At 44.0% G+C, this 15589-nt stretch overlaps 1 protein-coding gene across 3 annotated transcripts in view; it reads left to right on the top strand.

Annotated features, from left to right (window-relative positions):
- Window positions 1-15589, top strand: part of usp48 (ubiquitin specific peptidase 48) — a 155343-nt gene that overhangs the window by 84013 nt on the left and 55741 nt on the right. For all 3 annotated transcript variants that reach the window (XM_038821325.1, XM_038821324.1, XM_038821323.1), the window contains exons 12-13: window positions 4820-5020; window positions 10659-10773. In XM_038821325.1, the coding sequence (XP_038677253.1) occupies window positions 4820-5020; window positions 10659-10773 (316 nt within the window). The remainder of the gene's footprint in view (window positions 1-4819; window positions 5021-10658; window positions 10774-15589) is intronic.

The following is a 15589-nucleotide window of genomic DNA, read 5'->3' as shown; positions in this document are numbered from 1 at the left end:
AACCTCGGCAGAATATTCATTTTCACCTCTTGGACCCTCCCCTTAACGTTAAGTGCAGTGTATTCCACCGCCTAAAATCATCCCTGGCCTCCTCCACCAGCTTCGTTAAGTTACACTCATGGAGCCCTGTCCATTCCCTCACTACCTGAATCCCCAAATATGTAAACCTATCCCCTGCTACCGCAACCCCCCGAAACTAAATTAGCCTGCTGTGCCAACTCATTCACCAGGATTACCTCACTTTTCCATACATTCAGCATGTATGTCGAGAACCCTCCAAACCTCCCCAACGGGCCCATAATCCTTCCCATGCTCTCCAACGGATTCGAAACATGCAGCAAGAGGTCATCGGCACAGAGCGACACCTGATGCTCCCTCTGTCCTCTCATTATCCCCCGCCACTGTCAACCCCCTGAGAGCCGTAGCCAATGGCTATATGGCCAGCGCAAACAACAGCAGTGACAGCGGGCACCCTTGCTTTGTACCCCTGCATAAGTCAAAGCTTTGTGAGCTTATATCATTCGTCCTCACCCTCGCCCTTGGTGCCACATACAGCAACCATACCCATGCCACAAATCTCGGCCCAAAACTCCGAACAAGTACCGCCACTCCACCCGGCCAAATGCCTTCTCTGCATCCATGGACACCACCACCTCTGGTACCAGAGAGCCCTACAGATTCATCACCACATTTAACAGCATTTATTACTCGCGGCTGCCTGCCCTTCACAAAGCCTGTTTGATCTTCTGCATGCACCCTCAAGACACAGTCCTCCATCCTCCCCGCCAATAACGTAGCCAATACTTTCACATCCGTGTTTAATAGTGATATGGGTCTGTACAACCCACACTTCACTGGGTCTTTCCCTTTTTTTGGGATGAGTGTGATTACTGCCTGCATCATCATCTCCGGCAACTCCTCCCGTCTCTAGTACTTCATTATACGTCCCCAACAGATGTGGTGCCAGGTCCGCCGCAAATTTCTTATAAAATTACGCCAAGGAGTCTTCCCCGACTTCATAACCCTGATACTATCCACCACCTTCCTCAGCCCCAGGGGCTCCTCCAACCCTTGCCTCTTTGCTTCCTCCACCTGGGGAAATTCCAGCTCATTCAGAAACCGCCCCTTGTCCCCCCTACTCTCCACCCAGATCCACCTCATAAAGTCTCTGGTAATACTCTCTAAATGGCCTCATTTATCTTCCCTGGCTCTGACACCACATCCCCAGCCCCAGTCCATATCTTCAATATTTCCCAGGGCGCAGCCCGCTTCCGCAGCTGGCGCGCCAGCATCTGGCTCGCCTTCTCCTCATACTCTTAATTATTTTTATAATTTCAAGACTAGAACTGTACACAGCTGTGTAACGATTATTCTATACACGTTTAACACCCTTGCTGTTTTCGATCAGTCGTCTAGAAATGATCTGCTGAACTTTGTACTTTCTATAGCTTTGTTGCCTGCATTCCTGCTTTAAACAACTTGTGAATCTGTGCTCCACAAACTGCCCTTTTCACACAATATTTTCCAAGGGCAAGTGTCCAAATTGTTCCTACAACTAAAATGCACATCTCACATTTATTTCTGTCAAGAGTTAATTTACCATTCTGCACGTTTATTAATACAGTAATGTGTGTCAATTCTTATTTCTTACACTCTTTCCAACGCTCCGCCTCAAAACCTTTGGCCAAGCTCTGCCTTAATATCAATTTAATTGGCTTAATATCAAATTTAGCATCAACATTTCTATGATGCACTTGTATAGAAATACTGCTAAATAATTGCAGGTTGTTTTCTAATTTTCCTGTCTTCAGTCGTAATTAAACTCATAAATGTGGAGTCTGTTTATTGTGAAATTGCGCGCCTTAATTCCTGAGCCCAAGACATCTGTATAATTAATGAATTACAACGGTCCAGCAGCGATCCCTTTGGAATACCACACTCCGCCCTACATCAGTTTGAGTAAATAATTTTAATCCGTAATGCACTGCCAACTTTCTATTCATTCTGCTTCTGCTACTCTAGCCTTGGTCGTGAGTCCACTATGCAGTAACATATTGAAGGCCTGTGCTGAGTGAAATTTGTAATTTTGTTTTAAAATATGTGCGAAGTGATCGTGAGATAGAAGAGGTGTTGCTCGCTGTGTTCTCTCTTTAATTGGCTCTGTTTATGGCGGCTAATATGGTCGCCTTCCTTAGTTCTAATTACGTTTACTCGAGTCGCCAGGTATCTTTCGATACCGCCACAAGGTTCAAAACCGAATACTGATCAAAGACTCGATACACCAGTTAGTAAGTTTGAAATCAATGCTCATTTATTTACACACACAGTCAAATATACTCATGCACAAAACTCTGCCAACTAAACTATCACTACAACTAAAGCCTATACTTACCTTCGGGTGCCCACTCAGTCAGAGGAACAATGGCCGTTGTCCGGTTCTGAGGCTGCTGGGGTCGAGCTGGTACAGAATAGTAGCTAGGAGCGTCTGTCTCGTAGCGTGCATTGACTTTGGACTTGCTTGTTCTGGTGCAGCTGCCAGGCAGGTCTCTCCTCGCTGAGAGCCAAAGCCAAGAGAGCGATTCTCTCTCGGGGGCTTATACCCAAAGCGGCTTCGCGCGCTTTTGGGCGGGCCTTGAACTTGGCCCCAATTAATTGGACCGCATCTTGATCATTGGTATTGATTTCCTCCAATAAAGGGGTGGGTGCCCTGATTGCTGGGTAGGTCCTAGGTGGCCGTTGGCCTGCTTTGTTCTAGTCTCCTCTGGCGCTGGGGTGTCTGCCTTGGTATTGCCTACTTAAATGTTACCCTTTTGTCCCCAGAGATGGCTCATTAGTATGGTAATGGGTTTGCAGTATTGGTCTTGTCTGGGAGCTACAACTCGAATCAACAGACAAACCTTGCACCTGCTTGCTTTCTCAGTATTGTCCATTTTCCCTGCATTCTTTGCAAAGTGTCCTACAGAGGGGAATATAAGAAGCTACAGTCGCATCTGAAACAGATAGGAATCCTAAACTCTGAGAGATTAGCTGAGAGATATTTGCTCACTTACACTGAACTCAAAGGATTGTCAGGGTTGAGTGGAGCTTATTGAATTATAGAACAGTTTAGTACAGGAGGCCAGTCTGCCCGTTGTGCCTGTGCTGTAGCTCTGCAAGAGTAACTTGGCTTTTGCTACTTCTCCACCTTTTACCTGTATCCTGACCATATCTTGCTCTTCACATAATTATCCAATACCTTTTTGAAAACCATGATTGAAACTGCTTCCTGCACACTCTCGGGCAGTGCATTCCAGTTACTAAACACCGTTTTTAAAAAAAGTTTTTCCTCCTGTTGCTGATGACATTCACTCTAAATCGGTGCCCTCTAGTTCTCAACCTTCCTGCCTGTGGGAAGTTTCCGCTCGAACAACTCTGTCCAAATTTCCCATGATTTTGAATATTTCTATCCAATCTCCACTCAACCTTCTCTTTAAGGAGAAGAGCCGCAGCTTCTCCAACCCCTGCAAGTAACTGAAGACCCTCATTCCTGGAACAATTTTCCAAGTCTTTCCCTAGCTTCTTTCATGTCTTTGTGGAATTAATATTGGGAATGTTGTACTGAATAGTTCGTAAAGTGATGAGATGAGGCAGCATTCTTTTCAGGAAATGGGTATTGTAAAACTGAGCATTGCTGGCTATGCACATGGGTAACTTCATTTTAATTTTGAACACCTATTTTGTTACCTAAAGAAAGTGTATATGGCATACAGGCATGCAAGAAAGGTGGATAGAAAAAGCCCAATTAGTGCTCAGTTCTGGCCACCACTGCACTAAAAAGAATGTTGCAGCTATTGAAAAGGTACAGAAGGGATTGAGGGGATGGAGGGATTGAATTATATAAATCTGATACCTTTACACTGTAAAAGAGGCTGAGAAGTGTTGCTATGCTTTAGGATTCTTCAGGGTCTAGTTCATGTTGCCTATCATGAACTGTTTGATGCTGTGAAGAACAGCAGAACCAGAGAACGCTGGGCTTTAAAGGAGGTAAATTCAAAACCACTCTGGAAATATTATTCATCAGAGAGTGGCAAGTTTATTGGAACAGACTCCCGACAGAGTCAGTGTAAGCGGATAGTATTGATTCCTTCAAATTTAAAATAAAGTTTCAGAAAATAATATTTTAATTCAGTATATAAGAATTTTACGGCATGGTTTAGTAAATATAGCATATTTAGTAGGCACCGGTGTCTTTGGATCTATAATTCCCATTGCTTTACCTTTTGTTTGGGTCTGTTGGAGATTGGTTACTGTGATTAGTCAGCAGCTTTATTATCAATGTGGAAGAGACCAAACTTGATGAAATATTTCCTGTGTTCCTGGCTCGGTAAGCCTGTCACATTGGAGCATGTTATTATCAGCCAATGTGTTCCCCGCAACTCCTACTTACTTCACCAACACCCTGTGCCCCACTCGCACCAGCGAGTAATCTTTTTATATTAAAAAAAGTTCCCATATCTGCTGCAAGTAGAACTTGGTCGATAAAGTTCAACATTGCCAGTATCTGTTGAGTTGTTCTCCCAAATGGCCATTCTGCAAGTGTGAGCTTGGATGGTGAGTTTTTACAGTACTTTTGGCCACTGGTGTCGTCACGGATTCACAGCTGCCTCTACTTTTCCTGCAGGTCTGGCAGAATCTGTGGAGAGAGGAACATAACATTGCGAGTCTGTATGACTCCTCTTCAGACTCCTCTTATTTTAGCACAATAAAAATGGTCTTGTTAGTTTACATATAATATCAAAGTAACAAGATCATGGACTAAAGCTTAAATTTTTTGTTTTAGATGAGCACTATGAATTTCTACCGGTAGACTGGTTACGGAAGTGGCTGGATGATTCTGCAGTAACAAAGCCAATTGACAATTCTTGCCACCTCTGTGTGCATAACAGACTTATTCCTGACAAAATCTGTGATGTTAAAAGGATCTCCCAGAAAGCAGCTGATATCTTCTATGCCAGATATGGAGGTGGTCCCAGATTAGATGGTAAGTTAACTAGTTTGTAATGTTTTTTGTAAAAGGTCTGCAGAGTTTACTATGGTCAAAAAACGATTAGATGAGTTAACTTTAGTAACCTTAGTTACATTAAACTCAGTTCTGTTGGTTCAAGTGCACAGCACTAAACTTAAGAATGGGCATGTAAGTGGCTAATGAATTTCTGTATAGATTGGTGTGAGACGGTGCATTTTGGCAGGAAGAATAAGGAGACTACATTTCTCAGAAAATAGTGCCCAAATGAGATGGAGAAGCAAAGGAACCCGGGGCACAGATACACAAATCATGAAGTTAGTAAGACCATTTTAGAAAAAGAGCAAACAAGGCCCTGAGGCTCATTTCTAAAGGAACAAAACTGGAAGCGGACATGTTTGTCAAATTTGTAAAGAACCATGTTAGATCGCAGTGAATATTGTGTAGAGTTCCGGCCTCCAGGTTATAAAAAAGGATATCGAAGTACTGAGTTTTTGCAAGGGTGCCACCAGAACTGAAAGTCTATGGAATTGAGACTAGACCCAACACGGGCAGCATGATAGCACAGTGATTAGCACTGTTGCTTCACAGCGCCAGGTTCGATTCCCGCTTGGATCATCTGTGCGGAGTCTGCACGTTCTCCCCGTGTCTGCGTGGGTTTCCTCCAGGTGCTCCGGTTTCCTCCACAAGTCCTGAAAGATGGCGCTGTTGGGCAATTTGGGCATTCTGAATTTCTTCCTCTGTGTACCTGAACAGGTGCCGGAATGTGGCGATTAGGAGCTTTTCACAGTAACTTCATTGCAGTGTTAATGTGAGCCTACTTGTGACAATAAAGATTATTATTATTATATTCTATCCATCGGGAAAGATTGACCAGATGGTGAGGCATTTTCTCTGAAAAAGAGAATGCTTAGTGGTGACCTGAAAGATATTGCAATATTATGAAAGGGTTTGATAGATTAGGCATGGTTAACATATTTTCACCTGTGGGGAGGAAATAACTAGTTATATATATATATATATATATATGGGTAGTCACAAATAAATCTAGTAGGAAGGAGAAACCTGAATTGCCAAAGAGTGACTAGAATCCACTGCCACAAGTAGTTGAAACAAATAGCCGAGGTTAATTTCAAGGCAAGTTAGATAGACATGAGGGGGATAGGCATAGAGTATATCAATCAGATTTGATGAAGTAGAATGGGAAGGGGCTTGTACAGAATGCAAACTATTTGAGGCCAAATGGTTTGTTTCAGTTTTAAATGCAACATAATTCTATGCAATTTTCCTCTGTTTGCCTTAATTTTCCAAAGATGGTGATTTTGAGTTGAGTTTTTTGCCCTTTTACTGTCCTTTGGGTTCCAAAAGTGGATTTTCTGGGGTGATGAATACTGTTTTCTTAGTCTTTGCCCATTTCTTTGACAAAGTTTTCTTGCCAGTTTGTTCAAAGCTTTTCTTAGTTTTGATGGCACATTCCAACCCATTTTTATTTATTTTTAATGATTCCGTATTGTTTAAGTTTGGGCTTTGATTGCCACTCCTTGCAGCTGTATTAAGTGGAAGCAGCCTGGCAATGGCCTGTGTCATACAGCCAGGATCCTGCCTGACTGGAACTCCAGCTGCAAACAGAAAAGAGCGTATAGACGTAGAGCAGCTTCTCCCAAAAAGTAAACTTTAAATGCAAGTGTGCAGTAAGGAGAATCCTCGCACTTTAAAAAAAGAAAAAATAATTTCTGGTAGTTTTTAAAAGATGCCCATGAGGCCCAGTGTATTACTTGAGCATTTTATAAACCCAGATCAAACCTTACTCTTTATGATATCTAATGGAAGTGCTGTGACACTTTTCCTGTGATTCTCTCTCCCTCTGGAAACAGTTGAGCCCCATCTCTGGAATTCCACTACTAGTTCAGCATCTGTGCTAATCTGGAACCCGTTTGCACATCTGTTAAGTTCATAGAATGCTAACACAGTGGTTAGCGCTGTTGCTTCACAGCGCCAGGGACCTGGGTTCGATTCCCAGCTTGGGTCACTGTCTTTGTGGAGTCTGCACGTTCTCCCATGTCTGCATGGGTTTCCTCCGGGCGCTTCAGTTTCCTCCCACAAGTCCTGAAAGATGTGCTGTTAGGTAATTTGGACATTCTGAATTCTCCCTCTGTGTACCCGAACAGGTGCCAGAGTGTGGCAACTAGGGGATTTTCACAGTAATTTCATTGCAGTGTTAATGTAAACCTACTTGTGACGCTAATTGCCCTAAGATCAACCTAGATTCATACAGCTCCTTGCCAGCGCGCCTGATCTCTTGACTCATGATTTCCAGACATTTTGATGTGTTTTCCAAGCTCTGCACGGTGCCCACTGTGAGCTGAGTCAAGGGATGGCAGCCCTTTAGGTGAGATTTGCCACCTTTGATTGTTTACATATTTGATCTATTCCCATGCTGACATTATCAATAGTTGGTTCTCCTCTATCGTTGTCTTTCTTTCTGAAATCATGTTAACATCCCATTTCACCCCCCCCCCCCCCCCCCCCCCAAAACCCACGCTCGAATCCGTCACAAAAAAAACAACCCATCTGCAGCTAGCATCACGTTTGAAAAATAATGGTACCTACATGTGCTCCATTCTCAGACCTGATACAGAAAGTTGCTAACAGCTAGTAACCACCTTAGGTTCTGAAGACTGGGACAAGGTACTATATAACCATATTGCAGTTTGGCAACCTCCAACTCCAATTTTACGGAAATTCTGAGCTCAATAATTGCACAAATAACATGGAAGAGATTCAGCTACACCCAATTGAAGTGGAGTTCCTATTCTTCACAACAGGATCTTACAATAGATGAATTAATCATCACTCAATTGAAGGAAGAGTTTCCTTGATTCTACTTGCAGCAGAGAATGAGAAATTATACTGGGGAAAGCATTTCTTTCTCTCACTCCCAGAAGAATAGCCCAGATCTCGACATGGTGAGAGCTGATATTTGACAATCCAATAGCAAGCATGTTTAAAAAAAAATTAAAAACAGCAGCAAAATGTAATTGCTGTTTCAGAGATATTCCACCCCTGAGAAACGAGACCCTTTCATTATTTGTGGCTGAAGGTGCAGGTGGAGAGCACTTTACGTGGAATGTGATAATCCAGGAACTTACAAATGCTCGTCTCTCTGTCATTATGGAGACAATTTGAGAATTGAGTAAGCCTGTCAGATGTCTTCCTCCAAGAATCAAACTTTCTTGAAGAAGATTGTTTTTGTTTTACCAAGGAGGGCCTCGGCCTGAATCGTGAATTAGCGTCAAAAACTGGCATTTGACAAAGATGACTGAGGGACGGATAAACCACATTGCAATAAGGGCCACTTCTCTGAGTTTAACGGCAAGTTAAATGAACATTGCTGTGCATCAGGCCTGTTATATTGGCCTTTGAATCGCTCAATGTTGACGCAGGCTGACAAAAGTAGAATCATTTACTTAAAAGCGACAAGATTACTTTTATCATTTCATCTTGTTTTGACCATAGGTGTGCAATTGGTACCAATATTTTGGAACTTGGTGAAAATACATTTTGACAAACAGAATAATGTTGTTTTGATTGAACATGATTAATCAAAGCAAGCAAATTTCTTTACAAACAGCCGCCTTAAAAGATTCTCCCTCAACCCCTCCATCTGAACCTTGAAGATTAAGTGAAAAGAATACGAGTATTTAATCTCTACAATGCAAATTGTTTGTGAAATTCCCTTTCCCACTCAGTCCCCCACCCATTTTTGCTGTGATCTCCATCTTTAAGCAGTTTCTCCCACATCTCTTACTCTTACTGTCTACAAGCTCATTGATTCATTGAGATCTCCTGCTCCCTTAGTGTCTTTCTCGTTCATTTCCCAACCACCTATTACCATTTTCCAGCCTCCTTGCTAGCTAACAGTCAGCAGCTCACTATCCCCTGACACTGCCTTTTCTTTAAAACCATTGTTAACCCCTCCCTCCTTAAAAAAAACTATGGATTCATTTACTCACCCCATCTCGATCTCCCTTTCTTCATACTTTGCTTTGGTTTCAAGCTTGAAGGCATGGTATTTTAAGTCCAATTTGCTGAGTATTTTGTAAGATAACTTTAAGCAAGAGATCTTGTACATTTGTGCCCATCTAAGGACTATGAAGGCAAGTGTGAACCACAAGTCATGTTGATGAGGGGTCAGTTGCTATGGTCAACTCTGAGACGTAAAAGGATCCAAATCCACATTTACTCTGTGTACATTTCTGATGGTTACTTGCAGCATTTAGAGTGCACCTTCACAGCATTGTTTTCCTCTTCTTCCCTTTTGACAAGCATCACAAGAGGAGGCGATTGGTGCTATTGTCATAAAATAAATAAAAGCTGAAGAACAAAATATGTCCTTTTAAATGTAGCTGAAGCTGTGTTCAGTTCTTCTAAATCTGAGCAATCTTGAGGCACTATATTTGATCATTAAGAATATAAATATAAAGTGTGAATTTTTCACGTGGGTCTTTGAACTAAAAGTTGAACCTTTGACTTTTGCGCTGATGAAAATCCGACAATTAGTGTCATAACCATAACATTTTGCAAGTGTCTGTATTTATAATTGCCACTATTATAAAATGCAACCAAAGGAAATATGAAACTGATTTAGTAAAGGAATCCCAAGCTTGCTCTACAAAATAAAACACATCTGCCTTTTTGACATAGAAATGCCAGTTAAATGAGTTAAGTTATGTGAGCAGACAAGACAAAAGCATTTTCAATTATTTGGCCGATACAATACAGAGGAAAACATTCAGCCCATCTTGCCTGTGCCAGCTCTTTAGATGAGCTAGTCAGTAGTTCTACACTCTTCCCACAACCTTGAAAACTTTTCCCTTGGAGTATTTATGAATTGGCTTTCACCCTCCCTTTCAGACTGCGCATTTCAGACACATGAAATCTCTTTACTTAACCTTTTTTTCTCTTTTGTGACCACCTCTGATTCTTTTGCCAATAACTTTAAATTTGTGTCCTCTGGTTACTGACCCTTCTGATATTAGGAACAGTTTCTTTTTATTTACTTTATTAACATCCTTTTGGTTTTGAACACCTTTATCAAAACTCCCTTCTCCATCTCTGGAGGTAGAATAACCACAGCTCTTGTAGTTCTTAGTCTCTTGTGGCAATCTAGCAAATCGCTTCTGCACTCTCTCTAAAACGTGGTGTTCAGAATTGGCCACAATGCTCCACCAGGCTCTCGCCAGTATATTATTGAGATTTAGCATAATTTCCTTGATTTTATACTTGCTTCTGTTTATAAATGATCGTTTGCCTCTTCAGCAGCCTTCCCGGCTTGTTTCATCTCCATAATGCCTGCCCAGCTACTGTTCTATCTTTCACCTGGGATTGGGTTGTTCCTATTTATCAACTGTGAAAGCATCTTTTCGTATTTGGCACATTTAGTCGAGTTATTCTTCGGTATACCCATGAGCCTTAATTCACCAGTGAAATCATCTTATGTTAAAACACCTGGAAGCATTTTTTGAGCTAATCACTAATATTGATCTGTGTATGACTGTCAAAAACAGCTTTGGTTTTGCAAGAACCAAAAATGTAGAGAATGAAAGTTGTGAACTAAGTATTGCTAATACTAATGAAGCACTTTTCTTATCCTTAGCTTCTGCTTTATGTAGAGATTGTGTGGTGGAGAAATGCAGGATTCTTAGATTAAAGAATCAGTTAAATGAAGATTACAAGATTATCTCCAACCTGACCAGGTCCACATTACAAAGGTACATTTTGTTTTGAAACCATCCATTCTATTTGAACGGGCAAGAAAAATTTTGTTTTCTGTTTGTCCGAAAGTTACTGCCTATTTTCTTGTGAATTTTGGTATAATTCTGTTGGCATATTAATTTTAATGTATTTTGTGACTTTGTGCTTGCACGTATTCACTTCTCATCTATTACCTGGCTTCACCTAACTGGTATCACTGAAATTTATCTTTAGGTAGCTGTGGACAAGGAGAGATGATGATTTGAGCAAGTTGAGCCCATACTCGTAGTTTAGAAAAATGAGAAGTGGTTTAATTACAACATTCTGAGGATGCTTGGCAGGATATATGCTGTGAGAATGTTTCCCGTTGTGGGGCAATCTGAACTGAGGGGGGAGGCATAATTTTAGAATAACTGGTCAGCCCCATTTAAAACTGAGATGAGGAATTTCTTCTCTTCTTCAGTGTGTCATGAATCTTTGGAATTCTCTAATCCAGAGAGTTATTGAGGTTGAATCATTGAGCTTACTCAAGGCTGAGACATTTTTAAACAAAATGGCTGTCAAGGATTGTAGGGACTGACAGGAAAATGGAGTTGAGACCAAGATCAGATCAACCTTGATCATATTGAATGGCAGAGCAGGCTCAAAGGGCCAAATGACTTGTCCTATTTGTTTTGTTCTTATGAGATGAAAGAGCAAGCTGCCCTCAATATTTAACCAGCATTTCCATAGGGCCCATTGTGTCTGCACCAACCCCCCGCTCTACCTAGGTCAACTCCCCTACTCCATCCATATCGTCACGCCCATTGATCATGGCCAATCCACCTAACCTGCACATCTACTGTGGGAGGAAACCCACACAGACACTCTACTCAAGACAGTCACCCCAGGTGGGAGTCGAACCCAGGTCCCTAGCACTGATTTGATTTGATTTGATTTATTGTCATATGCATCGAAGTACAGTGAAAAGTATTTTTCTGCGGCCGAGGAACGTACACAGTAAGTACATGGGAGACAAAAGAATAATCAACAGAGAGCATTGACAAATGGTACATCAACAAACAGTGATTGATTACAGTGCGGAACAAGGGGGCAAACGAAGCAAAAACATGAGCAAGAGCAGCATAGGGCGTCGTGAATAGTGTTGTTACAGGGAACAGATCAGTCCGAGGGGGAGTCATTGAGGAGTCTTGTAGCTGTGGGGAAGAAGCTGTTTCTATGTCTGGATGTGCGGGTCTTCAGACTCCTGTACCTTCTGCCTGATGGAAGGTTCTGGAAGAAGGCAATGCCTGGGTGGGAGGGGTCTCTGATAATGCTGCCTACCTTCCTGAGGCAGCAGGAAATGTATACAGAATCAGTGTGGGAGTGGCAAGGTTGTGTGATGCGTTGGGCTGAGTTCACCACACTCTGCAGTTTCTTGCGATCTTGGACCGAGCAGTTGCCATACCAAGCTGTGATGCAGCCGGATAGGATGCTGTCTATCGCACATCTGTAGAAGTTTGTGAGAGTCGATGCAGACATGCTGAATTTCTTTAGCTTCCGTAGGAAGTAGAGACGTTGTTGGGCTTTCTTGACTGTTGCATCAACGTGAGTGGACCAGGACAGACTGTTGGTGATGGTGACCCCCAGGAACTTAAAGCTATCCACCATCACCACTTCAGAGCCATTGATGCAGACGGGAGTGTGTGTCGTGCTATGCTTCCTGAAGTCGATGACCAGTTCCTCGATCTTTCCGACATTTAGAGAGAGGTTGTTTTCGGTAAACCATGCAACCAAGTGATTTATCTCCCACCTGTAGTCTGCTTCATCGTTGTTTGAGATACGGCCCACCACAGCCGTATCATCCGCAAACTTATAGATTGAATTGGAGTTAAATCTTGCCACGCAGTCCTGTGTGTATAGAGAGTACAGTAGAGGACTGAGCACACATCCTTGCGGGGCCCCAGTGTTGAGCACTATTGTGGAGGAGGTGCTGTTGCCTATCCTGACAGATTACGGTCTGTTGGTTAGGCAATCAAGGATCCAGCGGCACAGGGAGGGGTCAAGTCCAAAGTTGCAGAGTTTGGTTATTAGTCTTGTCAGGATAATGGTGTTGAAGACGGAGCTGTAGTCTATGAACAGCCGTCTTACGTAGGTGTCCTTGTTGTCGAGGTATTCAAGTGTTGATTGTAGAGCCAGGGAGATAGCATCTGCTGTGGACCGGTTGTGGTGATAGGCAAACTGCAGTGGATCGAGACTGTCTGGGAGGCTGGCGTTGATCCGTCTCATGACTAACCGCTTGAATCATTTCATGATGACAGACATCAGGGCCACCGGTCGGTAGTCGTTGAGGCAGTCTACTTTGTTCTTCTTTGGCACTGGTATTATGGTGGTCTTCTTGAAGGAGGTGGGGCCCTTGGAGCGGAGGAGTGAGGTGTTGACAATTTCTGCGAATGCACTCGCCAGTTGGTCTGCGCAGGCTCTGAGTGCTCGCCCAGGGACTCTGTCGGGCCCATCGCTTTCCGCGGATTCACTTTCAAGAAGGCAGCTCTTACCTCTGAGGCTGTAATAGTGGGTATGGGTGTGTCCCAGGGCTGTTGGGGCGGATGGCACTGATGCATTGGCTGACTGCTCAAAGCAGGGATAGAACTTGTTCAGATCATCGGGTAGGGATGCTCCAGCCCCAGATATTCCACCTGGCCTGGCTTTGTGGTCTGTGATCTTGTGTAGGCCTGCCATAGTCGTTGTGGATTAGTGCTGTTGGCCTGGGACTCTAGTTTGATGCCTTTTTGTCTTTTTGCATCCCTGGTGGCTTTCCGTACGTCATACCTGGATTTCTTATATAGGTCAGGGTCATCAGACTTGAACGCCTCCATCCGGAACTTCAGGGAGTGAACCCTGTAAGGTTCACTGTAAGGCAGCAATGCTGACCACAGTGCCACAGTGCTATTCCTGGCTATTAAGTGTATGGCATCATTGATATCTGTTCTGAACTTTATTAGTTGATCATCTGTCTTGGTTGTGATGGTTTTGGGCATCAGATTAAATGCGCTATTGATTTTAAATGTTGAGGATCGATTGGGGGTATAAAACATCAGAAAATGGAGGCGCGAGTGCAAAGTTCAAACCCAACTTTTTTTTTAAAAAAAACAATTTTATTGAGGTCTTTTTTGCCATTGTAAACAGTTACAGGTTACAGAAATATGCAAACATCAACCAAAAAACCAAAAATTCAACCAGACCATAATGCACATACCCGCTCCTCACCCACCGACACTACCCGCCTATTTATCCCTCCTACACTACTCTACTCTAATCTCCCCCCACCCTACCCCTCCCTGCTGACGCTCACTCCGCAAAGAAGTCGATGAATGGTTGCCACCTTCAGGCGAACCCCAGTACAGATCCCCTCAAGGCGAACTTGATTTTTTCCATACCCAGAAAACTTGACATGTCCGAAAGCCATAGTTCGGTCTTCGGGGGTTTTGAGTCCCTCCATGCCAGCAGTATTCGTCGCCGGGCCATCAGGGAAGCAAAGGCCAGAACATCAGCCTCTTTCTCCCCCTGGACTCCCGGGTCTTCCGAAACCCCGAAAATTGCCACCCCTGGACTCATCAGCACCCTTGTTTTCAGCACCCGGGACATGACCCCCGCAAATCCCTCCCAGTACCACTAAGTTTAGGACATGCCCAAAACATGTGAACGTGGTTCGCTGGTCCTCCCCGCGCATCTAGCGCACTTGTCCTCTACCCCAAAGAATTTGCTCATCCGAGTTACCGTCATGTGGGCCCGAAGAACGACCTTAAATTGAATCAGGTTGAGCCTGGCACATGTTACGGTTGAGTTTACCCTACTCCGGGCTTCCGCCCACACCCCGTCCTCCATATCCCCGCCAAACTCCTCCTCCCGTTTGAGTTTCAGTTCCTCCGTCTGGGACTCTTCCCCCTTCATGAGCACCTTGTAAATATCCGAGACTCTACCCTCTCCTTCTCCTCTAGAGACTATTCTGTCCTGGATCCCCATTGGCGGGAGGCGTGGGAAGGATGGGGACCTGTCTGCGTACAAAGTCCCGCATCTGTAACTACCTAAAGTAATTTCCCCTTCCCAGCCCAAAATTCTCCTCCAAATCCCTCAGACTCGCAAAGCTCCCCTCCAGGAACATATCGCTCACCCCCGCCCACCGCCATGTTCGAAACCCTCCATCCATGTTCCTGGGGGTGAATCGATAGTTATCACATATTGGAGCCCAGACCAACGCACCCACCTCCCCTACATGCCTCCTCCACTGGCCCCATATCCGCAGGGCCGCCCCCACTACTGGGCTGGTGGAGTACTTGGCCGGCGAAAGCGGTAGGAGAGCCGTGACCAGGGCTGCCAAACTGGTGCCCCTGCACGAAGCCGCCTCCACCCGCTCCCAGATAGACCCGTACGCACCACCCACTTCCTTATCATGGCTAGGTTAGCCGCCCAATAGTAGTTGATCAGACTCGGCAATGCCAGTCCCCCCTCGCTGCGGCTCCTTTCAAGCATCGCCTTCCTCACCCGCGGGGATTTTCCCGCCCAGGCAAAGCTCATGATGATTTTGCCAGTCCTTTTGAAGAAGGACCGTGGGATAAAGATCGGAGGGCACTGGAAGATGAACAAGAATCTAGGGAGGATTGTCATCTTTACAGTTTGCACCCTCCCCGCCAGTGACAGCGGGAGTGCATCCCATCTCTGAAACTCCCTCTTCATTTGTTCCACCACTTTAGTCAATTTTAATTTATGCAACCTGCCCCAGTCTCGTGCCACCTGTATCCCCAAGTACCGGAAACTTTCCCCAACCAGCCTGAATGGCAGCTCCTTCAGTCTATT

Source organism: Scyliorhinus canicula, chromosome 16 (assembly GCF_902713615.1).
Source record: "Scyliorhinus canicula chromosome 16, sScyCan1.1, whole genome shotgun sequence".
NCBI lineage: Eukaryota > Metazoa > Chordata > Chondrichthyes > Carcharhiniformes > Scyliorhinidae > Scyliorhinus > Scyliorhinus canicula.
This window is presented reverse-complemented; position numbering and strand designations above follow the sequence as displayed.